At 43.7% G+C, this 27,252-nt stretch overlaps 1 protein-coding gene across 2 annotated transcripts in view; it reads left to right on the forward strand.

Moving 5' to 3' along the window:
- HDAC8 (histone deacetylase 8) overlaps positions 1-27,252 on the forward strand; it is a 250,574-nt gene that overhangs the window by 200,394 nt on the left and 22,928 nt on the right. For both annotated transcript variants that reach the window (XR_004038054.2, XM_030851045.2), the window contains exon 10: positions 26,099-26,204. Coding sequence is in view for 1 of the 2 variants with exons in the window: in XM_030851045.2 (XP_030706905.1) it covers positions 26,099-26,204 (106 nt within the window). In the remaining variant the exon portion in view is untranslated. The remainder of the gene's footprint in view (positions 1-26,098; positions 26,205-27,252) is intronic.

Here is a 27,252-nt window from a genome sequence, read left to right on the forward strand (position 1 = left end):
TCATTCCCAGAGAATTATTATTTGACCTGTCTGGTGGTTCCCTGGAAGACCCCACTTGCAAGACTGTCTTTATTAGACCTGACTCAAGGGCTCATTCAGTGTGCAAAACTTTTCCTCTGGGGCATTTGTCAGAAACAATTAGAGGCAAATGATTGACTTCACAGCTGCCTGAGGCAGTGGATAACAGTTGGGGCAAACAGTAGGCTAACCAAAACACTCAAAAGGAAAAGCTAGGGAATGAGATGTCTACAGGGTCTTTGAAAAGCTTCAACATATTCCTGGGAATCTAGAGGGACACATGCATGCACAGGGCTATGTGCATGCCCAGAGCTATGTGCGTGCTCAGAAGAGACCTGAGAAGGCCTAAGCTCTCACCTCTGGCTGACCTTCAAGCTGTGCACAAGTGAAATGTAAAGAGTTATCAACTGCCTGGCTGAACGTTGATGATGTGCCCCCACCATGCACACAGAACCTCTTGGCAAAGACTGGGAAACTTACAAGTTCCAGGCATTTAAGGACACCCCTGTCCAACCATTAGCTGATCACTAAGCTAACCAAGTAGAGGGAACTCCCTGGTGGTCCAGTGGCTAAGACTCTGCACTTCCACTGGAAGGGGCACAGGTTGGATCCCTGGTCAGGGAACTAAGATCCTGCATGCCGCACAGTGTGGCAAAAAAAAAAGTTGACCACATAGAGACTACAGTAGCCACACTTGACAAGAATACAGACTTTACAAAATTATTTCAGAAAAGTCACTAAACAAACACTACCAGCATTAACAATAAACCCTGGGGAGGGAGAGAATCTGATTTCCAGAGTTAACTCATTATATATATATTTTTAATTTTATTTTATATTGGAGTAGAGTTGAGTAACAGTGTTGTGTTAGTTTCAGATGTACAGCAAAGTGATTCAGTTATACATATACATGTATCTATTCTTTTTCAAATTCTTTTCCTATCATTATGTAATTTTAAATGTCCACTTTTCAACAAAAATTATAAGACATGCAAAGAAATGAGAAAGTATGGTCAATATACGGGAAAACATTAATCAATATAAACTGTCCCTGAGGACATCTAGGCATTGGACTTACTCAACAAGGACTTAAAATCAGCTATTTTAAATATGCACAAGGAATTAAAGAAAAGTATGAGAACAGTTTCTCACCAAATAAAGAATATCAATAAAGAGGCAAAAGTTATAAAATAAAATAAAATAGCAAACACAAATTCTGGAGTCTAAAAGTAAAATAATTGAAATGAAAAATTCACTAGAGGAGCTCAACCGCAAATTTGAGTAGGCAGAAGAAAGGAGTAAACTTGAAAATAGGTCAATTGATATCATCCAGTCTAAGGAGCAGAAAGTAAAAATAATGAAGAAAAATGAACAGAACTTCAGAGACCTGTGTGACAATATCACACAGGTGTACCACCTGTGTGTACCAACATACATATAATGGGAGTCCCAGAAGGAGAGAAGAGAGAGAAAGGAACAAAAAGAGTATTTGAAGAAATAATGGCCCAAAACTTACCAAATTTCATGAAGACATTGATCTACACATCCAAGAAGCTCAACAAACTCAAAGGAGGATAAAACAAAAAGATCCACACTGCAACACATCATAAACTGCCAAAAGACAAAGACAAAGAGAGAACTTGAAGGCAGCAAGAGAAAACTCATCACATACAAGGAATCCTCAATAATATTAACTGACTTTTGATCAGAAACCAGATATTCAAAGTGCTGAAAGAAAACAAAGTCAACCAAGAATTCTAAAACTGGCAAAACTATTCATCAGAAATGAAGGGGAGGGACTTCCCTGGTGGCTCAGTGGTTAAGAATCTGCCTGCCAATGCAGGGGACACGGGTTCAATCCCTGGTCTGGGAAGATCCCACATGCCGTGGAGCAACTAAGCCTGTGCGTCACAACTACTGAGCCTGTGCTCTAGAGCCCGCGAGCCACAACTACCGAGCCCACGTGCCACAACTACTGAAGCCTGCATGCCTAGAGCCCATGCCTCACAACAAGAGAAGCCACCACAGTGAGAAGCATGCACACTGCAACAAAGAGTAGCCCCTGCTCACTGCAGCTAGAGAAAGCCTGCATGCAGCAGCGAAGACACAATGCAGCCAAAAATAAATAAATGAAATAAATAAATTTATTTTTAAAAAATGAAGGGGAAATTGAGACACAGATAAACACTGACAGAATTTAATGCTATAAGAAATACTAAAGGGAATCCTTAAGGCTGAAATGAAAGGACACTGGACAATAATTTGAATCTATATAAAGAAATTAAGACCACCAGTAAGAGTCACTACATAGGTACATATAAAAGTACAAGCCTATTTTTCTTTGTAACTTGTTTTCTCCTACATGATTTAAAACACACCTGCATAAAGTAATAATTATAAATCTTCTTTGGTAAGTGTGCCATATATAAAGATGTAATTTGTATGACAATAAAAGCATAAAGGAGGGGTGCAGGAATGGAGCTATATATCAGTAATAGCAAAGTATTTGCATAATGTTGAAGTTAAGTTGGTATTAATCCAAACTAGATTGTTAAAAGTTAAGATGTTAATTGTAATCTCCAGGTCAACCACTAAGGCAAAAACTACACGCATATATACACACATATATATTTATATGTAATACATTTAAATATATTTAAAGTAACAAGGGAATTTAAATGGTACACTAGAAGTTATCTATTTAGTTTTTAAAAGATGGTAATGGAGGAATAGAAGAACAAAAAAGTATAAGATGTAGAAAGCAAATAGCAATGTGGCATATGTAAACCATACTTCATCAGTAATTACATTAAATGTTAATCAATTAAACACTCCCATTAAGTCAGAAATTTGCAAAATAAATTAACAAAACATACTCCAACTATATGTTGTCCATAAAGAGAAATACTTTAAATTCAAAGTCACACATAGGTTGAAAGTAAAAAGATGGCAAAAGATATATCATGCACACAGTAACCAAAAGAGAGCTGGGTGGCCATACTAATATTAAACAAAATAGACTATAAAACAAAAACTATTACTAGAGACAATGAAGGACATTTATGATGATAAAAGTGTCAGGCATCAGGAAAATATAACAATTATAAATATATATGCACCTAACAACAGAGGCCCAAAGTACGTGAAATAAAAACTACAGAATTGAAGGGAGAAATAAACAATTCAACAGTAATAGTTGGAGACATCAATAGCCCACTTTCAATAATGGGTGAAACAACTAGACAGAAGATCAACAAGGAAATCAAAGACTTGAACAACACTATAAACCAGCTAGACCTGACAGACGTCAGTAGAACATGCCTCCCAACAACAGCAGAATGCACATTAAGTGCACATAGAACATTTTCCAGAATAGAATGTATGTTATACTATAAAACAAGTCTCAATAAATTTAAAAGGATTGAAATCATACAAAGTACTTTGGAATGAAATTAGATGGAAAGGAATGAAATTAGAGATCAATAAAAGAAGGAAAATTGGGAAGTTCACAAATATGTGTAAATTAAATAACCCACTCCTAAATGACCAAAGGGTTAAAGAAGATAGCACAAAGAATGTTAGAAAAGACTTTGAGATGGATGAAAGCCAAATCAAAACATGCCAAAGCTTATTACATGTAGTGAAAGCAGTGCTTAGAGGGAAATTTTTAGTTTGCAAATGCCTATATTTAAAAAGAAGAAAGATCACAAATCAATAACCTAATCTTCCACCTTAAGAAACTAGAAAAGAAGAGCAAACTAAGCCCAAAACAATCAGAAGGAAAGAAACAATAAAAATTAGAGGAAAATAAGTGAAAAAGAGAATAGGAAAGCAATAGAGAAAAATCAATGAAACCAAAAGCTGATTCTTTTTTTTTTATAGATTTGATAGGAAAGATCATGGATCAGAATGGCCTCAGACTTCTTTGTTTTTAATGTATTTATTTATTGCTGCTTTGGGTCTTCGTTGCAGTGCACAGACTTCTCATTGCGGTGGCTTCTCGTGTTGCTGAGCACGGGCTCAAGGTGCGTGGGCTTCAGTAGCTGTGACACACGGGCTCAGTAGTTGTGGCTCACGGGCTTAGTTGCTCCGTGGCACGTGGGATCTTCCCGGGCCAGGGATCGAGCCCGTATCCCCTGGATTGGCAGGCGGATTCTTAACCACTGCACCACCAGGAAAGCCCCAAAAGCTGATTCTTTGAAAAGATCGACAAAATTGACAAACCTTTCGGTAGACTGACAAAGGGGGGAAAAAAAGGAGAAAAGATTCAAATTACTAAAAGCAGAAATGAGAGTGGGAACATTTCTACCAACCTTACAGAAATAAAAAGGAGCATAGGGCTTCCCTGGTGGCGCAGTGGTTGGGAGTCCACCTGCCAATGCAGGGGACATGGGTTCGATCCCTGGTCCAGGAGGATCCCACATGCCGCGGAGCAACTAGGCTCGTGGGCCACAACTACTGGAGCCCGTGTGGCTGGAGCCCGTGCTCCACAATGGGAGAGGCCATCGCAGTGGGAGCCCTGCGTACCACAATGAAGAGTGGCCCCTGCTCTCTGACACTAGAGAAAGACCACAAGCAGTGGTGGGGACCCAGTGCAGCCAAAAATAAGTAAATATTTTTTAAAAAAAGGAGCATAAGAGAATACTATGAACAACTGTATGTCAACAAATTGCATAACCTAGATGTAATGGACATATTCCTAGAAAGACACACACTACAAAAACTAACTCAAGAAAAAATAGAAAATCTGACTAGACCTATGACAAGTAAAAGAGATTTAATTAATATTTTTTTAATCCCACAAAGGAAACCCCAGGTACATATGGGGTTTTACTGGTTAATTCTACCAAACATTTAAAGACTTAACACTAATCCTTTCATTTTAAAAAATGGAAGAGGAGGTAACACTTCCCAATGCATTCTATGAGTCAGTATTACCCTGATACCAAAACTAGACAAAAACATCACAAGAAAACTACAGACCAGCATCTCTTATGAATACGGGCACAAAAGTCCTCAACAAAATACTAGCAAACCAAATCCAGCAACACGTAAAAAGGACCATACACCATGACCAAATAGGATTTATCTCATGAATGCAAAGTTGTTGTAACATCTGAAAATCAATTAATGAAATAAACCATATCAATAAAATAAAAACAAAAACATGATCATCTCAATAGACACAGTAAAATTATTTGACAAAATTCTATACCCTTTCATAGTAAATAACACTCAACAAATTAGGAAAAGAAGGGAACTTCAACTTGATAAAGGGAGGGATCTATGAAAACTCTACATCTAATATCATACTTAATGGTAAAAGACTGAAAGCTTTTCTCCTAAGATCAGGAGCAAGACAAGGATGTGCACTCTTGCCACTTCTATTCAACATTGTGCTGGAAGCTCTAGCCAGGGCAATTGGAGAAAAAGAAATAAAAGGCATGCAGATAAGAAAAAAAAAGTAAAGCTGCCACTATTTTCAGATGACATGATTTTGTATATAGAACTCCTAAGGTATCCATACAAAAATATTATTAGACTTAAAAAATGAGTTCACATGGCCAAAATCCAGAACATCAAATGCTGGCAAGGAGTGGAACAACAGGAATTCTCATTCATTGCTGGTGGGAATGCAAAATGGTACAGCCACTTTGGAAGACAGTTTGGTAGTTTCTTACAAAATTAAACATTCTCTTACCACAGGATCCAGCAATTGCACTCCTTGGTATTTACCCAAAGGAGTCAAAAACTTACGACAACATTAAAACCTGCACACGGATGTTGAGAGCAGCTTTACTCATTATTGCCAAAACTTGGAAGCAACCAAGATGTCCTTAAGTAGGTGAATGGATAAACAAACTGTGGTACATCCAGACAATGGAATATTATTCAGCACTAAAACAAAATGAGCTGTCAAACCATGAAAAACTTGGAGGAACCTTAAACACATATTACTAAGTGAAAGAAGGAGTCTGAAAAGGCTACATACCATATGATTCTAACTATATGACATTCTGGAAAAGGAAAATTTATGAAGACAATAAAAAGATCAGGGGTCGAGGATGGATAGAGAGATGAATAGGTAGAGCATAGAGGATATTTAGGTCATTGAAAATACTCTGTGTGATACTATAATGATATGTCATTATACATTTGTCCAAACCTATGGAATGTCCATAGGGTAAACTATGGACATTGGGTGATAGTAATGTGTCAGTGTAGGTTCATCAATTGTAACAAATGTACCACTCTAGTGGGGAATGACATTAATGAGGGAAGCTATGCATGTGTGAAAACAGGGGGTATATGGGAAATCTCTGTACTCCTCAATTTTGCCGTGAGCCTAAAACTGCTCTAAAAAAATAAGTCTTTTCAAAAAATGAGTTCAGCAAGTTTGCTGGATACAAGATCGATATACAAAAATCAACTGTATTTTAATACATTAGCAATGAGCAATCCAAAAATGTAATTAAGAAAAAAATCCTATTGCAATAGCATCAAAAAGAGTGAAATGCTTATAAATAAATTTAAAAGAAGGAGTGCAAGAGTTGTACACTGAAAACTACTGGAAATTGTTGCAAGAAAGTAAAGACCTATACGTATGGAAATACATCTCGTGTTTATGGATTGGAAGATTTACTATTCTTAAAATGGCAATGTTCCCAACATTGATTTACCAATTCAACATAATTCCTATCAAAATCCCAGCTAGTTTTTCCTTTTTTTAAGAAACTGACAAACGGATCCTAATATTCATATGGAAGTGCAAGGGACCCAGAATATCCAAAACAATCTTGAAAAAGAACCAAGTTGGAGAACTCACACTTCCTGATTTTAAATTTTACTATAGAGCTACAATAGTCAAGACAGTGGTACTGGCATACAGAGACCTATATAGATCAATGGAATAGAAATGAAAGTCCAGAAATATACCTATATATCTGTGGCCAATTGATTTTTGACATGAATGTCAATACTACTGAATGGGAAAAGAATGATCTTTTCAACAAATGCTACTAGGACAACTGGATATCCACATGTGAAAGATCATGAAGTTGGGCCCTTTTCTCACACCATATACCAAAATTAACTCAAAATGGATCAAAGACCTAAATGTAAGAGCTAAAACTATAATACCCTTAGAAGAAGAATACTTGTACACATAATTTCATAGCAACATTATTCATAATAGCCAAAAGAGTAGAAACAACCCAAATGTTCATCAGCTGATGACCGGATAAACAAAATCTGGTATATATATACAATGGAATATTATTCAGCCATAAAATGGAATAAAGTACTGATACATGCTACAACATGGATGAACCTTGAAAACATGCTAAGTGAAAAAAGCCAGATACTAAAGACTACATAGTATATGATTCTACTTATGTTAACTATCCAGAATAGGCAAATCCATAGAGACAGAAAGGAAATTAGTGGTTGCTAGGGTGCTGAAGGGTGGGGAAATTAATACTTAATGGGTATTAGGTTTTCTCTGGACTGATGAAAATGTTCTGGAATAGACAGTGGTGATGGTTGCACAACCTTGTAAATGCATACTACTTGTGAATATCTGAATTGTGTACTCTAAAAGGGTGAATTATATCCGCAAGGGAAAAAAATAGACAGAGGGACAAATTTGATCCATGGGCCATAGTTTGTCAAGTCCTGGTCTAGAGCAGTGATTTTTAGAGTCACACAGACTAGATATAGAATCCTAATTTTCAATTTATGAGCTCTGTGACCTAGAACAAGTTACTTAACAGCTTTAACCCTCACTTATCTTTATATAATGGTGATATGTACAGTAACTCTGAGGCACAGATAGTATAGATAACCTTCCCAAAATCACACAGCTAGGAAGTGATAGAGACAAAATTAAAACCCAGGTGATCTGGTCCAGAGTCCATGCAATAAATATTGAGTGTGAACATGATTATAATCATCATCGAGGGCTTCCCTGGTGGTGCAGTGGTTGGGAATCCACCTGCCAATGCAGGGGACATGGGTTTGAGCCCTGGTCCGGGAGGATCCTACATGCCACGGAGCTACTAAGCCTGCGAGCCACAACTACTGAGCCCACGAGCCACAACTACTGAAGCCCGCGTGCTCCTAGAGCTGGTGCTCCGCAACAGGAGAAGCCACCATAATGAGAAGCCCGTGCACTGCAACAAAGAGTAGCCCCTGCTCGTTGCAACTAGAGAAAGCCTGTGCACAGCAACGAAGACCCAACACAGCCAAAAATAAAATGAATAAATAAAAATAAATAAATTTTTATATATATATATAGTTATAAAAAAATCATCATTGAGTTTAATACATATCCAAGTATACTGATCCCATTTCTCCCTTTGGTATCTGAGCACATATTAGCACCTCTGCTTCCCTAGCATTTGATTTAGGGTGAGGATGCTTCCCAAGCCTCCAATGTTCTGCTAGGGAGCATGTTCATTCTTTCATCCGTCCATTCATTCGTGTATTCATTAAACATGCATAGTATCTGGCCTACTGTGTTCTAGGCCCTGTGCCATATAAATATAAAAAGAGGTCATGGACATATATACACTACCAAACGTAAAATAGATAGCTAGTGGGAAGCAGCCACATAGCACAGAGAGATCAGCTCGGTGGTTTGTGACCACCTAGAGTGGTGGGATAGGGTGGGTGGGAGGGAAATGCAAGAGGGAGGAGATATGGGGACATATGTATATGTGTAGCTTATTCACTTTGTTATAAAGCAGAAACTAACACACCACTGTAAAGCAATTATACTCCAATAAAGATGTTAAAAAAAAAAAAGACAGATTCTCTGTCCTCAAGGAGCACAAAGTCTAGATGGGAAGAGAATCATAATCCAGGTGGTAAGGGCTGTAGTAGAGATTCGTTAAAGGGTGCTGTGGAAGTGAAGAAGACCAAGGGCAGAGTGTGGAGGTGGGAGGAAGGAAGGACCTGTGAGAGCTTCCTGGGGAAGTGGTACCTAGAGAGGAATGTGGGGTAATCAGGAGTAGGAGGGGACAATTAAGTCAAGAATGAGGTTAAAGTGTATACACAGGCCGAGAGGCCCAGGAGCCCTTGGCAAAACCCCCAGGCACAGGGTCCAACATGACCAAAAGCCAGGCTGCAGGGGGGACCTGGAAAAGCTCTTAAGGGCCTAAGTGCCATGCAAATTTGGTCTTGAGCAACTACTCAGCATTCCGTCTCCACCTTACCCGACATTATTTTCTTTGCCACACGTATCACCATCTGATGTACATCCTTGCTGTTTATTTACTGTGTCTCTTCCCACTGGGATGTGAGCTCCCTGAGGACTGAGACTTGGTTTTGTTCACGTTTGTTCTCTGCTCCATCTCCTTTGCCTACCACAGGCACATGTTTGTATTGCCTGGCTACCGTAGGCACGCAATAAATATTCTCAAGGGAATGAGTGAAATAAAATGCAGAAACTCATGTCCTGAGGGCTCTAGGTAAGATAGAGAGCGTTACGATACAGACTCAACATCTAGGAGCTTACAGACTAGAGGGGGCCTAACAGGTGGTGGACGTGAGCCCCTATTACACTCTGTCTCCTCTCTTCCTACACTTCCTGCCTTCTCTCCCAGAACTTTCAGACTACCCCCTGGCCATTCAAATTTCCTCTTCCCTCACACACATTTCTCCACCCCAGCCAGGACTTTGCACTCCCTGACGGTGGCCCATGCCCCAAACTGCCCACCCTCCTGGCTCTGCCCATCCCAAATCCCAGTCCTGAGATCTGTCTGCATCTACTAGGTGTTGTTAGCATGATCAAACTAATTTTCACTAATGTATGCATCACTGTCAGAGCAGTCTAGGGTATATGAATTTTTTAACTTTTTGTTATGGAAACTTTCAAATATATACACAGCAGAGACAAGAGTATGATGAACCCGCATGTACCCATCACCCAGCTTCAACAATTACCGACATTCTGCCCTTCTTATTTCTTCTGTTCCTCATTTTTTTCTTGAAGTATTTGAAAGCAAATCCCAGGGACCATACCATTCCGCAGTTGTTGGACTATAATATTTCAGTAAGTTTCTCCAACAGATAAGGACCTTTTCTTAAATAACCACAACACCATGATCAAAGCTGACAAATTAATAATTCCTTAATACCATCTAATACCAGTCACTGTTAAGTTTTACCCAGTTGTCTCAAAAATATCTTTCTGCATGGACTTGTTCAAACCAGGATCCAAACATGGTTTACACATTAGGCATATACTATTTAGGCTTAAGGCCACTTGGTAGAATTTCAAGCCTCATGGGAAATCACCTCAAAGCACCTCTGAACATTCCAGATTCTCTAACCCTAGGAACTTCAGTGTGGCCTCTCCCTAGCTGGAGAAAGGAGCTAGCCATCCAACCCTTCATCAGATCTTTTTTCTGTTTCCCAATAAGGGATGGAGGGATTGTTGCCTCAGGGTGGGATGGGGAGGGGAGAACCAGAGAAATGCCTCGCAACTAGATTTCTGCTCTGCCTCCTATCCAGACCCCCCAGTCTCCACCCCCATCCTGGCAGACCTCAGAAATATTTGGTTCAGCCGTGTAAAAGTAATCGTAATTGCAGTCATTCCTGAGAGCTGCTTACCATTATGCCTAATTACAGTACAGCACAATAATCATTATGTTTATCATTAAAGATGTGTCAGATTGACTTTGCCATGAGTTTGATTTGATTTCAATACAAAACTGCTTCAGTATACACAGCCTTCAGAGCTTATTGCTTCTGGTCCCTATCAGGGAGCAGGGGACCAGTTGTTGGCAAGCCAGCAGCTGAGCATCCCTTCCCGTCCTGTCCTGTCCCTCCCATCCCATCCCATCCCATCCTGTCCCGTCCAGTCCCGTCCACTTCCGTGTGCTCTGACTGCTGCAGCTTAGGCCGGAGGTGCCAGCCCGCCTGCCCTTCCTCTCTTCCTCTCCACGGGCTGCACATCTGGGCTCAAGGCAGAATGATTCACTTACAAACAGAAATACCGAAAACAACAGAACTCTGCAGGCTCTGCCAGCATCAACTGCTGATTCCCCCGTCCACAGGGATCTCAGTCAAGCTTCTTATTGACTCAATCCGTGCAACATCTTCATTATTCTGCCCACTGGGGGGAATGGAGAATGTGAGATGAGCCGATGTGTCCAAAGTCATCGAGTTCATCATTAGCAGAACCAGAAGGAGAACCGGAGGCTGTGGCTGCTGAGCCGGAGCTTCTGTGGGAGCCGAGGCTGGGTCAGGCTCTGTCCATTAGACCTTCCTCTCTGGTAATAGATGCATTTTCAGTTTTCAGATGTACAAGATGATGCTGTCTGTGCTGCTGGGCAACTTCTTGAGAAGCAGGCACCTGAGAGTTGAGTGGGGGGGAGGGCAGCACTTTTCCAGCTCACGTTTACAAGTTGTGGGAACCAAGCTAATAGCCAGGACCATACCTTGCCTCATAGGTACATTGTCAGGCTGCCTCTGCTGGCAGGTTTCTTGCTGCTTGCCAGCACCGAGGCAGTCACTAATCAGGTAAACCAGTGTGGAAGAAGCATGTCTACCATATCAAATCATTGCCAAATGAGCCTTCCTTTTGGGTCCTCTGCAGACCTGATAAATGTGGCCGGCTCACGTATGCTCAAATGCTCATTCATTCAGCTGGCCTTGAGTGAGGCCCATCTTTGTTCCTGCTCTGTGCTAGGTAAAGCTACCATCTGGTCTTTGCTTCTGAGAGCTACACTCCTGGCCGAATGGGGAAGAAGGGTGTGTAAACAAATGTGTCAGAGTGGGCCTTAGGGCTGTAAAAGACCTTGTGACGGCACAGGGAGCAAGGATCTCGCTTTTGGGGAGTCGGCAAAGACTTCAAAGAGGTTACATTGGAGCTGGGTCTTGAAAGATGAGTAAGAAGGGAGGGCCGGGCATTCTCTGCACAAGGAATGGTGAGTGGAAAGGCAGGGAAGTGTGACAGAGCATGAAGAAACCGAGGATCCTTTTGCAGATGTAAGCTATATAACTTTCCATTACGGTATCTCAAGGGCTTAATAATTTAAAGTTAGACTTCCGGGTAAACTATCACTCCAGTTTACTGATTTTCCATGGCCTTTGCTTCCCCACCCCACCACCACCCCCGCCTCTGCTTCTGTGCCAGCCTTTTGGCCTTTCTGCAGTCCTCTGCACTTAGCTCAAAAGCTGTGGTGAAACATGCCATTTCAATTTGTTCATTCTAAATTTTGCACCAATCACATTGGCCCACTGAATGGCTTAGCTATCACATTGGCCCACTGAATGGCTTAGCTATATGTTCTAGATTTCTCGGAGCAGCAAAAGGAGGCTGTTTTTCCCTAGAGTCAATCCCAAGGAAGCAGAGCCTGCCTGCCATGGGGAGGGATGGCACAAAATCTCTGGAGACACCTGGACTCCATGTGCTAGGCCTCTGCTGCCCCATGTCTATTCTCAACCAAATGGCCTGTTTGCTTAGCTGCTGACTGCTGTCTTCATTAAAGGGACATTAAAACACTTGGTTTGAGTGTAGCAAGGTAATGAATAGTTCTTGTGTGGACTCTTAAGTAAACTATTAGGGGACTTGCCCCAGTACACCTTTACTAATCTGCTGATGAGCATTAGCCACTTCTAGAGCATTGAAAGGGCCCACGAGTTAGAGTTTTTGTAATGAAAGTGACCCCCCCGCCACCATTTCTGTAGCCTCTAGAGCTTTTCACAACATTTCTTCCATTGATCCTCATAAACAACCCTTTAAAGTTGGGAGGGTGGAGATCTGTGTCCCTATTTTACTAACTGGGAGATTGAACCTTGTGGGGTTAAATGATCCCAAGTGGTTCCAACGTTATTGGAACCGTCATGATCACGGTGCTGGGAGCTTTCCTACTACCACGAGCTACCTGCTGCTGAGCCATCCTCCCCCCATGGCTGGGGGGAGGCGGGGGGGATGGAATGTGGGCAGAGGCAGCGCTCCCACATTTACAGGACAGCTAGCTGCCATCATGCATGCAGTCTACACACTCCCTGCACCGTTCGCTGCACACTCGCCTTAAGAAGGACCTCCAAATGTTTCCCGTGTTAGTCCCACGCTAGTACAGTAAAGAGCGATAAAGAGCAACCTCAGGAAGCAAATACCCCTCCAAGATGTAAGTCATTTACTCCCTTTTTACCAGCAGGATCAGGTTCAACCTGCATAAATCTATTTTGGCGTATTTTAATTGCTTGTAAACTGTTTCCTGGATATGCCACCGACCATGAATAATTAGAATGATTTCAATCACTGGGTTTTTGAAAGTGAACGGGAGGGCAGACAAGAAGGGGCTGCTCAGAAGGGAGAGTCATTAGTTAAAGCCTGAGTGGGAGCATTGTCTCCTCCATCTCTTGTTTTTTTCATGATGTGACTAGAGCCGCCTGTTTTTTAGCTACTCTGGCTGCCCTTCATATTTTTATGCATCTCTCATGTTAAGTAATGCTAGCTGCTGACAATGACCAGACCCAAGTGGCCAGTGTCAGAGTCATTCATTCACTCATCCAAGATGGATGGAGCACCTACTATATGCCAGGCCCGGACAAAATCTCAAGGATAAGAAAAAGAGTAATGCCCAGTTCCCAACCTTGAGGAGACCATGGCTTGGTGGGGGAGATGGGCACATAGAGAAACAATTACACTATGGTGTGATAAGTACTAGAATAGAGAGGTTGACAGCAAGCTGTGGGAAAGCAGAGGAGGAACTTTCTCCATCGGGGGCGGTTGGGGCCAGTGCAGCTGAGAAGCAACATTTAGCAGGGGTGCAAGGGAAGCAGAAGACTTGACCAGATAAGGAGGAGTAGGAGAGACACTCCAGTGCAGTGTGGCTACAGTGTGGAGGCCAGAGCCTGGCCCGTGGTGTGAGATAAGACTGGAGGAGTCAGTTGCGCCAGACTGTGAAGGCCTTTGTATGTCCTGCCTGAGAGTTTGGACTGGGTCCTACAGTCCGCGGGGAGCCAACCACGGTTTTTAAGCAGGGGGAATGACATGATCAGATCTGAATTTCGGACGGAAAACTCAGGGAGGGAGGGGAGACAGGGAAATCGGTTAGAGGCTGACTCAGAGAGCACAGCTTTGCTTTATCTTCCCTCTGGACTCCAGGAGCTCTTGCCTGCATGTCTATTATGGCACTTACCTCAGAGCGTTAGAGCTGCTTGTTTGCACAGCTGCCTCCCCATCCACTCCTTGGGGGCAGGGGCTGAGTCTCAGTCATCTCTTCGCACCCAGAGCCTGGTACACAGGAGTCCTTGGGAGACACTGGTATCAAGCTAATGAGGGAACAAATGAATCAATAGGATATAAGCAAGTTCAACTCTGATTTACTCCCAATTAACCACTGTGATGGATATATCAGACAGAAATCCTACTCTGATAGAATATCAAGTCCATCCATGACTTTTCCTCTGCCTCTGCCAAGCCCATCAACCTATCATTGTCCATCACAAAGGAAGGATGTGCTATTCAGAGAAGACAAGAAAGTTGCTTACAGAGCTGTGCTGGTGCTACTTATGACCCTGTACTCTGTTCTTTCTCATAAATTAATTTTTGATGACTTGTTTAGAACGTATCTTCATTGTCTTCATTCTGCTCCTTCTGCCTTTCTTACCTTCTCTCCCTGCCTATTTAAATCTCGTTCATCCTTCGAGGCCAGTTCAGTTGCTTCCCATCACGCATCACCCAGCCCCACACTCAGAATTCCCACTTGAGTTCCCATAGCTCCAGAGAAATGACTCACCTGTAGTGTTCATCTCGTCATAGTTCTTCCTGCACCTCTCTGCCTTCTCTACTAGACTGCAGGCTCCTCAAGGCCAGGGATTGTCTGCTTCATCATTGTCTCCCTAGCATCTCCCCACCCTGCATCCTGCCTCAGAAGATAACCAGTGAGTGTTTTCAAATAATACCCCAAGCATATTGCATGCTGTCTGGCTGTCCCCTTAGAGATAGTGCCAGTCTTGGGAGTACCCTATGCCTCTCTCTATCTTCTTGCACCCAGTGAGATATGTTTTTCTTCATCTGACAAATGGCAAGAAGAAAAATCATTGTTCATCAAACAATGGGAATATCTCCCAGAGATAGAAATCCCCTAATCTCTATCCCCTAATCCCATATCATTTGGGGTATTTTGAAAGCACAAAATCCAGTGCCTCTAAACAAAACATAAGCACACTGATCCATTCAGGGTCATAAATTCAAATCTTTGCTGAGTAGCTTATTGTATGATGGGTCTCACCTATGGTGCTGAGTGAACAAAAAGAGAAGATGAACATTCTCTTTGAAGGAGTTATACTGAATTAGCTCAACTTAGAACACAGTAAGCATCAGGTACCAAGAATTCAAGTTTTCCAGGTAGAAATGTCCGGCAGACAATTATAAATTCAAGTCAGAGGCCAGGGATAAACACTGAACCCAAAAATTTAGGATCTCTGCATGGAAGTGATTTAAACCACAGCAGAGAGTGTAAACTCTTGCAGAGAGAGAGAAAAGAGCTGAGAGGACAACCTGAGGGCACCTACGTTTAAGAGATAGGTAAAGGAAAATGATCCAGGGAAGGAGACTGACAAGGAACAGAGAGGAGTGGTGATGAGAGAGAAGACAGTGCCAAAGATGAGGCAGTAGTTGATGACAGGTGCTGCAGAGAGATCAAACAGGGTGAGCGATCACTGAAAAGAAGACATTAGGTTGGGTAATTAGGGGGTCGCTCTTGGTCTCCTAAAGCAGGAATAGCAAATATAGGGCACGTATGACTACATCCCTCCAGCCCCCACCCTGCCTACCATGTATTCCCATGAATTACTTGACAAACTGATTTGGGCACATTTTCCTGCTGAACCTAGACACAGCCTCAGAATCCTTCTCAACATAGTACCCCCAAGCAGCTACTACCAATCAGAGTTGCCAACAAGCTAAAATCTCTTTGCCATTCTTCTAGAAAACAGTTCAGTGGAGGTGTGGGGAAGAATTCAGACAGCAGCATGTTGAAGTGTCTGAGAAATGAAGAGGTCAAGGCGCTGAAGAAAAAAGAGATCTTAAGAAGTTTAGCAGTGAAGGAACAGAGAGGGCAGTTGCTTGAAGTAGTGTAAGGATCGGACCAAGGCAGCACTTACAATCCTCTAGTAGAATCCATTCCTTTTTTTTTTTTTAAGGCCGCACCCCGCGGCATGCAGGATCTTAGCTCCCCGACCAGGGATCAAACCTGCGCCCCCTGCAGTGGAAGCGCAGAATCTTAACCGCTGGACCACAGGGAAGTCCCAGAATCCATTTTCTTAAGGTCATCTTAGTACTTGTCCAGCAGCAAGCCAGGTAAAGCAATGTCCCTGTACTCTTCCTTCTTCTATCCCCACCCTTGGCTAAAGGAAAAATTGATGTAAAAAAGCTTTGTGTGTAGGCTTGTTTCCAAAATATTCATTTGATCAACAGAGACATATGGTATAACCAGAGTTGGCCCTGCACATACTTATGAAGGAGGAATTCTCTCTAATAGTGGAAATTTGAGGATCAGCCGTAATGTGGGGAAGATATTAGTCTTGGCCAGGGCCCTTCCCCCAAACCCCTTGAAACCACACCCTGAAGGAAAGCCTTGGCCTGCAGGGAGTCCCCCTAGTGAAGTGGCAGCCACCCTGCCCTTGTCTCCTCTGCCACCTCCTCTGTGCCTCCCCTTCCTTGCCAATTTACCCCATACACACGTTTTTATCTCCTCTCCTTTCTGTCACCTCTGTCCCCCTGCCTCTTTCCTGCCACTTCCAAGTTCTCATTCCCTCCTCCTCTCTTCCATTTTTCTCTCTCTCTCTCTCTCTTGTTTTTGCAATTTGCTTATTTTTTTTGGCTGTGCGGCATGTGGGATCTTAGTTCCCTGACCAGGGATCGAACCTACATCCCCTGCATTGGAAGCATGGAGTCCACTGACCACCAGAGAAGTCCTCTTCCATTTTTCTTAGTCTCATTCATTTGGATCCTTCTCTTCTTGTTCTCTCTACCCTCTTTCTGGCTTCAGAGTTCTGGAATACAGGGTAAGCGCTTCACAAGTTCACCCTCATTCACTCTGAATGGACATTAGTAAAGAAATTCAGTTTTGCTACTATCCATTATATGTAGAACTCCTGTTTCTTTGTACAGTTGATAAAGCACAATAAATAATAATAATAATATCTATCATTTAATAATAACATTTACTGAGCACTTACTATGCTCCAGGCACTGTTCTATGTGCTTTACATGAATTAACTTACTGTCACAACAACTCTACAAGTACCTTCTCTTATTATCCCCATTTTACAAAGAAAACCAGGGCACAGAACAGTTAAGTAACTTGCCTAAGGTCACACAGCTAGTAAATGGTGGAGCAAGGATTTAGGGCTCATCCCCTATGACTCCAGAAATCTCATTCTTTAACCACTATGCTTTTTGCTTCCTGTTGTGATGGAAAGCCCACTGGACTGAAAGTCCTAAGCCATGGGTTCAAGTTCACATCTGTTACTTTAGCACTGTGATTTTCTACAAGTCACCTCACTTGTCCAGTGACCCACACGTGTGAGGACAGTTTACTGTACTCTAGCCAGTACCACACAGTTAAGCTTAGATTTATTCCTCTGCCCTTCCTGTAATTATCTTTCTCATTTAGATCTTCATCTCCTCAAGAGCAGTCACCAGAACTTATTCTTTGTTTGTACTCAGCTTCCCCTCAAGAACCTAGAATAATGTTCAGCACCTAATAGAACATGTGCGTGTACACACATACACACACACACACACACACACACACACACACTACTGTGGGTTAACTAACATAGGAACCTTACTGAATACACAGTACACTAAAGGGCTATATATGTGTGTGTGTTCATGAAGCCTCTGAGTACTTTAGCTAATGAGATAAGACTAGTTAATACTGGGCATATTCTTCATTTAAATATAATCGGTGCTCAAATGAGCTAAGAGTTCCCAGGTTTACCTGATTATTTTGCTTAATAAAATTTTTTATACCAATAGTTAAAATACCATTAAAACTTCTGGATAATGAAACTATTTCCATGCCTTATTCATTCATTCACTTATTCATTCAAACAGTTCTTGGCACTGGTGTATGAGCCTCACCATGAAGCACTTCTTAAGTAGGGACCCTGTTCAAGTTGTGAGATGAGCTCCACAGGTGGGATACAGATACAGTCTAGACGGGGCTCTGGGTTTCCATCCTCGTGTCCACTCCACATGTAACATCTTGTCTCCAGTAGCCCACATCTCCCTGACCTCTCAGTCATGCTCTGGACAATCCTAATTCCCCGTTCCCCTGCCTACAAGCAATCGCCTTTGATGTGCTGCTTCCTGCCAGTTCAGTCCAACGACTAACGGGGTTATTATTTTTGTTTGTTTGTGTTGTAAAGCCATGGCAATAAAATTTACTCCCAATAATACCACTGCAATTTTGTGTCCTTAAAATGTACCATAAGTGATATATGTAATAACTGAATTTCCTGTAAATAGAAATGTTTTTCTGGGGAAAAGAGGGCTTTTTTGTTTCCATCATGGTTGGGCCCAGGTTCTTTGATGGAGTAATTGGTGACATAAGAAAGGTTGAGAAGCATCTTACAAGACCATGTTATGGTTCAAAGTGCTGATGCTCTGTCACTCTTGTTGTGATGAGTTCTGTTCCCAGGGTGAGTCAAGACAAGAAATGCTCTTCCTGGCCAGGGCCCACATCACAATCACCAGCACGACCTCCCTAGCTGATGACAGAGCAAAGCCTCAGGGGTCTGTAAGAGGGATTGGCATCAACCTTGGGCTTACCCTGATAGGATCAAGTCTAACTTCTAGGAAAGGGTAAACCTTGAGTTAGCAATAAAAATTTTGAGAGCTTTTTGGAGTATTATAAAAAGGGGTCTGGCTTTTTATACTGACTAGGAGGGAGGGATGTTAGTTTAGCCGCAGGAGTCTATTGCCAGTGTGGCAAGTGTATTCCTTTAGGCATCTTTCTCATGCTGAATGTCATCCCTAAGGCTCTAAGAGATTTTACTTTACCATTCTGTTTCTTCTTCTCTGGTTGCTCTGTTTCTGCCTAGTCACTGGCTCTTTTTATCCCCCTACTACATTAGTCCTCAGCCATGACCTCACTTCCACACACCATCATCACATCTCCAGCTGCCTGCTAGACGGAGTGACCCACATATCCTACTGTCATCTCAAACCCACGAAACCCAAGCCCATCCCCTTCCCTGAGCCAGACTAGCTCTTCCTACTACTTTATCCCAGCTCTATCAGTGGCACTGATTCTCCTACTTACCCCGACTCAAAACCTAGGAGTCAACTTTGACCTCCCCTGCTCTCTTTCCTCCACAGCCAACCACTTACCAAAGTCCTCGGAAGTCTACCTTCACAATGTCTCTTTCCCATCCTCTCCATCCCCACAGCAATCACTCTTGTTCAAGCCCTTGCTATCTCCCCCTTGAACTATGGCAGTGGCCTCCACACTGGTCATCCAGCCTTTGTATACTGCTCCCAGGTGTCCTAAGGCACAGCTCCAGTCCTGATATGCCTGTCACATCAAGTCCTGTCTCCTCAACCTGGGGTTCAAGGCTTCCCTTGCTCTCCTTCTAGAACTTTAGCCAACTTCCCAGACTTGTCCTGCCTCCACTAACTACCCTCCAACCCCACCCCATCCCTGCCTATTTGCAATCGCCCATCCTTCAAGACCCTGATTCTCCCTACTGGATGTGCATGTCTTCAGAATTTCATTCCTTCAACAAACATGAATTGAGTACCTATTATTTTCCAAGCCCTATGCTAGGAGCTGTAGGTAATAGAAATATGAATACAACAGTATTCTTCCCTTGTGGCACTCTGGCTAAGGAGCTAGAAAGACAGATATAAACAACTCAAAATCCCTATCAGGCTGCCTCTGACTTCCATCCTGTGGGCTCTTCCCCTCAGCCTATAAATATACTTTTAAGACCCTCCCATCTTAAAATACCACCCTACTCCAGTCCCACCCCTGTACCAAACTCTTATAAAAAGGAGAGTGTATGTGTGTATTCTTACCGTCATTCTTTTTTTTTTAATTTTTATTTATTTATATATTTTTGGCCACACTACATGGCATGTGAGATCCTAGTTCCCTCACCAGGGATCGAACCCACACCCCCTGCATTGGAAGGGCGGAGTCTTAACCACTGGACCACCAGGGAAGTCCCCATCATTCTTACCTCTACTTCTTCCCATCAACTCTTCAGCCCCCTCCAGTCAGGCCTTGTCCACACCCTCCACTGACTTTGCTGCAGCAAAGATCTTCCCATGGACAAATCGGAAGACCACCCTCCTTTTACTTCAGCTGTCTGCAACATCTCAAATCATCACCAGAACCGTTTCCTCTCCCTCTGCCCACCTCTGAAGTGTTGGCTGTTCCCCATGATTCTTTCCTCACCTCTCTTCTCTTCTCTTACTCTATAGGAAGCCTCCCATGCTGGCCAAGGCAATTCCTTGGCAATTCTCATCCAATTCCTTTATGTCATTGATAACTCCCAAATCTATAACACATATTCTGTATCTTAGGCCCAACCTCTCACCTGAATTACAGACCACTGTATCATCACGATTCTGACCCTAAACATGCTCCCCGTTGAACCCCCCTCACACATATACACCCCACCACAAACCCTTGTCCTCTGCTTGTATTCCTCACCCTGTCACTGTACCTCCTACACCGTGGGAAATCCTTGACTCTCTCTTCTGCCTTACTTCCCACATCCAACTCATTGTTTAGTCCTATTGATGCTATCTTTTAAGTTTTTCACTCTCGGTTCCTCCCACAACTGTTCTGGCTCAGGCCCTGTTACCACTCAACATGGCTCTAGCACCAACCTTGTCACTGGTCTCCCTATTTGCATTCCTCCCCTCAGATTCCATTCCATTCTCTACACTGTAGCCATTGAGTCCTCTCAAGTGCCCAGCTGATCTGTTCATCCCCTCATTTCCAAGCTCCCCCAAGTTTCCATTCACTTATGCCACAAATAGTTACTTGCCACCTCCTAGGGACAAGCACTGTTTTGGGAACTGGCACTGACATTGGGGAGCAAAAGAGTGTTCGGCCCTCGTGGACCTTCTAGTCTGGGATCAGGCCAAATGCCTTAGTGTGGGGAACACGCAGCGCCTACCGTGAAACTCATGCTGCCTCCCCAGCCTCGTGTCCTGATCCTCCTTATGCCCTACCCTCGAGCAACATCAAATTGTGCTAAATATGCTGTTCCATTCCACAGTCCCTGCTCTTGCCCAGGCTCTCTTGGGAATGCCTCCCTCCCACCCACCAGGCCCCCTTTGCAGACCCCGCCCTACACAGTCACTTCCTCTGGGGTAGTTTAGAGGCTCCTATGGGTAGTGCTGATCTCCAGAATGACCTGGGTTCAAATCTCACACCACACGTGCTAGCTGTGTGACCTCTGTCAAGTTATCTGACTATTCTGTGCTTCAAATTCTCATCTTAAAATGGAAGTAATTCTAGAACCTCCACGTGAGTTGGTTGTGAGAATTGTCAGTCCATAAAAAGTGCGCAGACACTTTAAGTGCCTGACACATAAGAAGCTTTTAATCAATATTAACTGTTAACTGTTATTGACATAGAAAACAAACTTATGGTCACCAAAGGGGGAAGAGGGGGATAAATTAGGAGTTTGGAATTAACATATACACACAACTGTATATAAAATAGATAACCAACAAGGACCTACTGTATAGCACAGGGAACTATACTCAATATCTTGTAATAATCTATAAGGGAAAAGAATCTGAAAAAGAATATATATATACATATATACGTATAACTGAATCAGTTTGCTGTACATCAGAAACTAACACGACATTGTAAATCAACTATACTTCAATTTTTAAAAAGAGAAAAAACATTAACTGTTATTACTTGTGACTTTAGTATTATCATACTGTTCTCATCATACTGACCCCTCCTACTAAGCATATCTTACAATCTTTGCACCCCAGTGACTAACCTAATCAGGTTAGGTACTTAATAAAGTATCTATTAAGTACCTACTGACACCTAGTCAGTAGGTACTTAATAAATGTTGAAGGAAGGATAAAAGGATTGGCTGTGCCGGGTTTGTGGTTTGGTTTCCTGTGACCACATAGGATTAGGAAGGAATAACAACAACCTTAAGGCTTCTTCTGAATATCTTCTTGACCAAATATCTAAGCGTATGCTGTTTGCATTGCATGAGCAAGAGCTGGAGGGGAGTGAGCAAGAAAGGCACATTGAGCTGGCCTGAACCGAGCAAGACTGAGCTATTTTCCTTTCTTTATTCATTGACTCTTGGGTCGAGAAGGGACCTGCTCCCCTCAAGTGCTATTCCCTTCCACTCCCATCCTTCAGCCCCACCTCATCCTTTCCATTTGCCCCATTCCTGCTACCATGTTCCCCTCAAACACGCATAAATGGAAACCCAGAAAGCAAAAGGAGCACTGAGGAAAAAGGGGAAGGGGTGGAGAAGGGTTAGCACCTCCCTTCTTCCTTTGCTGAGATCAAAGCCAGCCGTTTGCACTTGCCAGCCCCCTGGGCTCTTTCATACCCTGCTCCACCTGTCTGGGAATGGCATCGCCGCTTGCCTGTTTCCTTTCCTCTTCAACACTGGAGGGCAATTTCAGGGTGGGGCTTTGAGCTATTTCTACTGCTGGCCAAATCCCTCCACCCCAACATCTTTGTCTTATTGATCAGATTTCCTTTCCACCTTGCCAGTAAGTAACAAGTGGCTGAGCACAGGGCAGGAAACTATGAGAGAAGTCAGTTTCTCCACCGGCTCTAGGCGGAGCTCATGGTTTAAACAAGCGGGAAGCCACTGGGACTGCTGGGCTTTGTCTGGCAGGAGGAACAGGCTCTTCTTTCTGCATCGTGGGGGGCCCCCAGTGCTTGGCCCAACATCCCCCAGGGTCTGGGTGAGGCACTGGTTAGGCAATAGCTTCTTGCCTCAGAAGAAGGGAATTCACATGTACTGACATCCTACCCTGTGCTGGGCCCTGTGGTCGGCCCTTTAATGTATATTATCTCTGTGATTCCTAACAACCCAGCCAGGTCAGGATTTATCATTCCTCTAGTAGCAAGGACTGAAAGAGATTACGAAGCTCGCCTGAGGCACACAGCTCTATTGGGTATGAAAATCCAGCTCTGCCTAACTCCGAGGCCGGGGCTCTTGCCGCCTCATCATGCTTCCTCAAGAGCCGAAAAACTGTTCATGCCATAAATTGGCTCTTTGCATTATTCCACAGAATTAACTGAACGGCCAGCTAAATCTTGTGTGAATTAATGTAATTCAACATAATTTTAAAGTAAAGGTTGAAGGAAATTCAACTCTACAGGCTCCACAAAGAGAATGCGACAGAAGTTTCTGCCTTTGCAGAGTTCATGGTCCCGTAGAAAGGAGTTAACGAGTGCAAAACTAAAAGCATAATATAACACAGAAACAGAAATACCACGAGAGAGCCAGAGAGGGGAAGAGGGCACCGCACCACCTTTGCCTTAGATACAGCCTCTGCCTTCCCGGTGCCTGTCACTTCCCTCAGCCCCAAGCAGAGCCTCCCAAGGCTAGGACCAGTCAGCTGCCATGTGGAACTGGATCACAAAACAAGGACTTTCTTAAATCATCTGGGTCCCCTAGCCTAAGAATAGTGCGAATAAGCAGGACCTGGGAATAATATTTGATTGGCAAAGGTGGGAAGAAGTTTAGGAGCCCACGCTTACCTGCAGCCAGCCTGCTTCAGCAAAGAATGGGTTATTTATGGGTTAGTTAAAGCCAGGTGCTCATGCAGCCAGGACAGGAGCCTTGATCCCAGTCAAGCTGAGCTCTCACGTGGCAGTCAGTTCTGGCCCCAGCTGACCGTCTTGCAACCATGTGCTCTTGGCCCAAGAGGGGGCTAAAGCCAGAGAACGCGGCTGAGCGTGCGGCAGGCCCTCACAATGAGGACACGTTGTTCCAGACGCTCAGCCCGAAACAGATAGCTCACAACATGCCTTGCTGACAGAGGATCAGCAGTGTTATCTTCGTAGATGGAGACAGAACATTCCCTCCTCCTAGACCTCAGCGAGGCCCCCTGACTCTGATTTTTATAGCACTTTGATGCCACGGGTTTGGGTCCCCCAGAGTGGCTTCTTCGTTGCAGCTGCCTTTCTTCTATTGCTCTCTCTAAACCTGTCTTTCCATACCCGTGAAATGAGTGTACTACTTGACACCTTCTGGAGGAGGAGAGGCCGTCCAAGGAGAGAGGGCCACACCTGTTTGAAGCCTTCTCTTCCAGAGTCAAGCCCACGAGGTTCTCGGGCTTGGACTGAGGGGCCCTCCTTGGCTAAAAATACAAACCTTTCAGGTTTCTTTGATCAGAATGGGAGAGTTAGTTTCTGGATGTGTCCCCCAGGTAACCCCTCTTGTCCATTCCATATATGGATGTGGTAAAGATGATCTCTAATCTACAGAATTCGGGGCTTCAGGCATCAGAGAGTAATAACCCCAGCAGGAAGGAACTAGACCCCTCTTTCCTTTTTAGTTCAGTCCAAAAAAAAAAAAAAAGCATTATAAGCATTGGCACAGTCTTGGTCATTTTTCTTTTAATTAGATGTGTGGAGTCTTCTGTCATGGATGTGCAAAAGCCATCTCCCCATCAAATTACTCCCATAGATTCCACAAAGACGCTGTTAGAATCCCTAGAGATTGTTCCACAACCTCTCCCATGGTGCCAGATGTACATCCAGACTCTTAACAAGGATAATTTGGGGGCAATGGCAATCACCCTGGATTATTTTCTTAGAGGCTCTTTGAATGACATCAAATTCATGTCACACAGCAAGATCCCTTTTGCTCATGCCCTCTGTACCATTTTTTTCCACGGAATTTGAATTTCCCTGGCTTACTTACCACCTAACAATATCACTATTGAAAGCACATAATGTTAAGGACCATATGCTCTCTCTCCAGAGAGTGTGCACAAATACTATTTCTGTTAAAAACTAAACAGAAATAGTAGCTTTGCATATTTCCCATTCAAAGGCTTATCCCAATTGAATGATTCCCTTTGTCATGGGGTGTTTTTCCCCAAGCGGGCCCTAATAGAGGAGCTGAATCAGATATTGTGACTTACCAAAGGTCACAAGGAATCATCTAGTGAACTAGAAATAGAATCCAAAGACCTTTATTTTGATTCCCTGAATTTAAAAACAAATAAACTCTACTACGGAGAAAGAAAAACTAGAGAAACCAGGCTCATTTGACATTCCCGGGTCAGGGAATTCAAGACAACCAAAACTAACAGGCAGCTGCCTTGGTCTGTGAGGACCAAGGAGGTGACTAAGGCACAGGTGCTGCCTGCCTTCAAGGAGTTGATAATCCAGTGCAGGGAGATCAGGTCGCTGTTGAAAAATCTCTACACACTGCAGAACGTGCTTGGGAACACCCAGAGGACCCCAGAGGAGGGTTTGTCCATCTTCACAGCCCCCGCAGCAGCAGGCACAGTGACCTGTACGTGACATGCCGGCAAGCACTGTCGATTTGTTGAACAAGGGCCATAAGAGATGTACCAACAGAACACTCTGGGGGTTGGTGGAGAATGAGGGACAGCTTTGTGAAGGAGGCGACATTTGAGCTGTGCCTAGAAGGATGGGGAGGTTTTTCACAGGCAGCAGGGGTTGGGGGAGGGCCTTTGCAGACCCCAGGAAAGAGCAATGGCAAAGATCCTCGGGGGGAGGCAGGGGGTGGGGGAACGAAGCCCAGTCTCATTTGGGAGAACCCGGAGCAGACAAGTGTGGCTAGAGAGCAGGGGGATAGAGAGGCTAGAGAGAAAAGTTGAGACATGAGCAGAGAGGACCTTGAACACCAAGCCAAAGAATTTCACAGTGGACTGTCATGGGAGGTTTGAAAATGGGGAACGGTTTCCTGCTGCATCCTCCTGCCCTGCCCACCTGGGCCTCCCTTACCTTGTCAGTAGCGGTGGATTTCTCTTGATTGTTCTGTTTGTATGTGGTTTGGTTTGGAGGTTTTCTGTGGTTTAGTTTGTTTTTTGGCCTTTCACTTTTCCTTACAGTTTTTCACAGCATATGGTCCTGATTATGTGCTGGAAATCACGCCAAGCTGCCGGCCAGACCGCAATGAGCCCCACCGAGTCCAGCAAATCCTCAACTACATCAAAGGTGAGCACCACCCCTCGAGTCCTGCCCTCCTCATTCCACCCAGCTTGTGGTGACCCATCAGTGGGGGCTTCCCCCAATACCATTTGTCATTTGGTGGCTAATCTTTGGACCGACTTGGAAGGGAAACCTCTTCTTGGCCTGAGAGCTTGTTGGAATTCCGCACTGGTCACTCTGGTTGGGATTGTCATTTGGCCAGCTAATGTCACCTTCAGGGAAACAAAAGGTTCAACTTTAGGCACCTCCAGTGGAAAGCCAGTTCTAAAGTGTGCCCTGGAACTCTCCCTTTGAAAAGGGCAACAGTAAAATCCTCTCTAAGATGAGGGAAAATCAAGTCAATTCAGACTTGGGGTTGGGGGTAGGGGTGAAGGGTGCTCACAGACATTCTGTTCCAATGCGTTTCCTTGGTTCAGTAGAGCCTCGAGTGACTGTGAGCCCACAGTGAGTAGTCAGGGATTCTGAAGCCCTGGGAGTGGGCTCCCCAGTCTCACTTAGAGCACTGGAGACGTGGCTGCTGCCCTATTCTTCCCTTCCCTGAGGCTGGCCTCCAATTATTCTGGCCTCTGGACAGAGGGAAAATGGCAGTCATCGGGTTATCACCCTCTTGATCACACTGTCCACTAGCTGTTTGGGGACACTATTGGTAGAGCCCCCCTCCCAACCCCAGCTGCTGCTTCTCAACTCAACTCACTTCATCTACCATTTTTTAAAAGTCATTTTGGCACCCACATTCCTGTTTAATTGAATGTGTGTACGTGTGCATATTTTTTTGGATCCTAATTATTTGCAAAGTTAAGAGGCCAAAGGTATCACATTGCCTATCCTGGAGAGTGAAATTCCCATGTTTATTCATCTAACAACCAAGACAGCACCAGTTCTCCTAACTTTGACTCCCTCGTTGGAATAGAATCTAGCATGAAAGGGAGGCCTATTCTGTGTCAGAGTTAGTCTGAGGGAACACGTTGTATCCTGGGCGTCTTTGCCGATGGTGATATTAAGGCCCCGTCCTCTAGTGCAGCCAAGTCTGTGACAACAGCTGAGTCCATACGCA

Source organism: Globicephala melas, chromosome X, assembly GCF_963455315.2.
Source record: "Globicephala melas chromosome X, mGloMel1.2, whole genome shotgun sequence".
Taxonomy (NCBI): Eukaryota; Metazoa; Chordata; class Mammalia; order Artiodactyla; family Delphinidae; genus Globicephala; species Globicephala melas.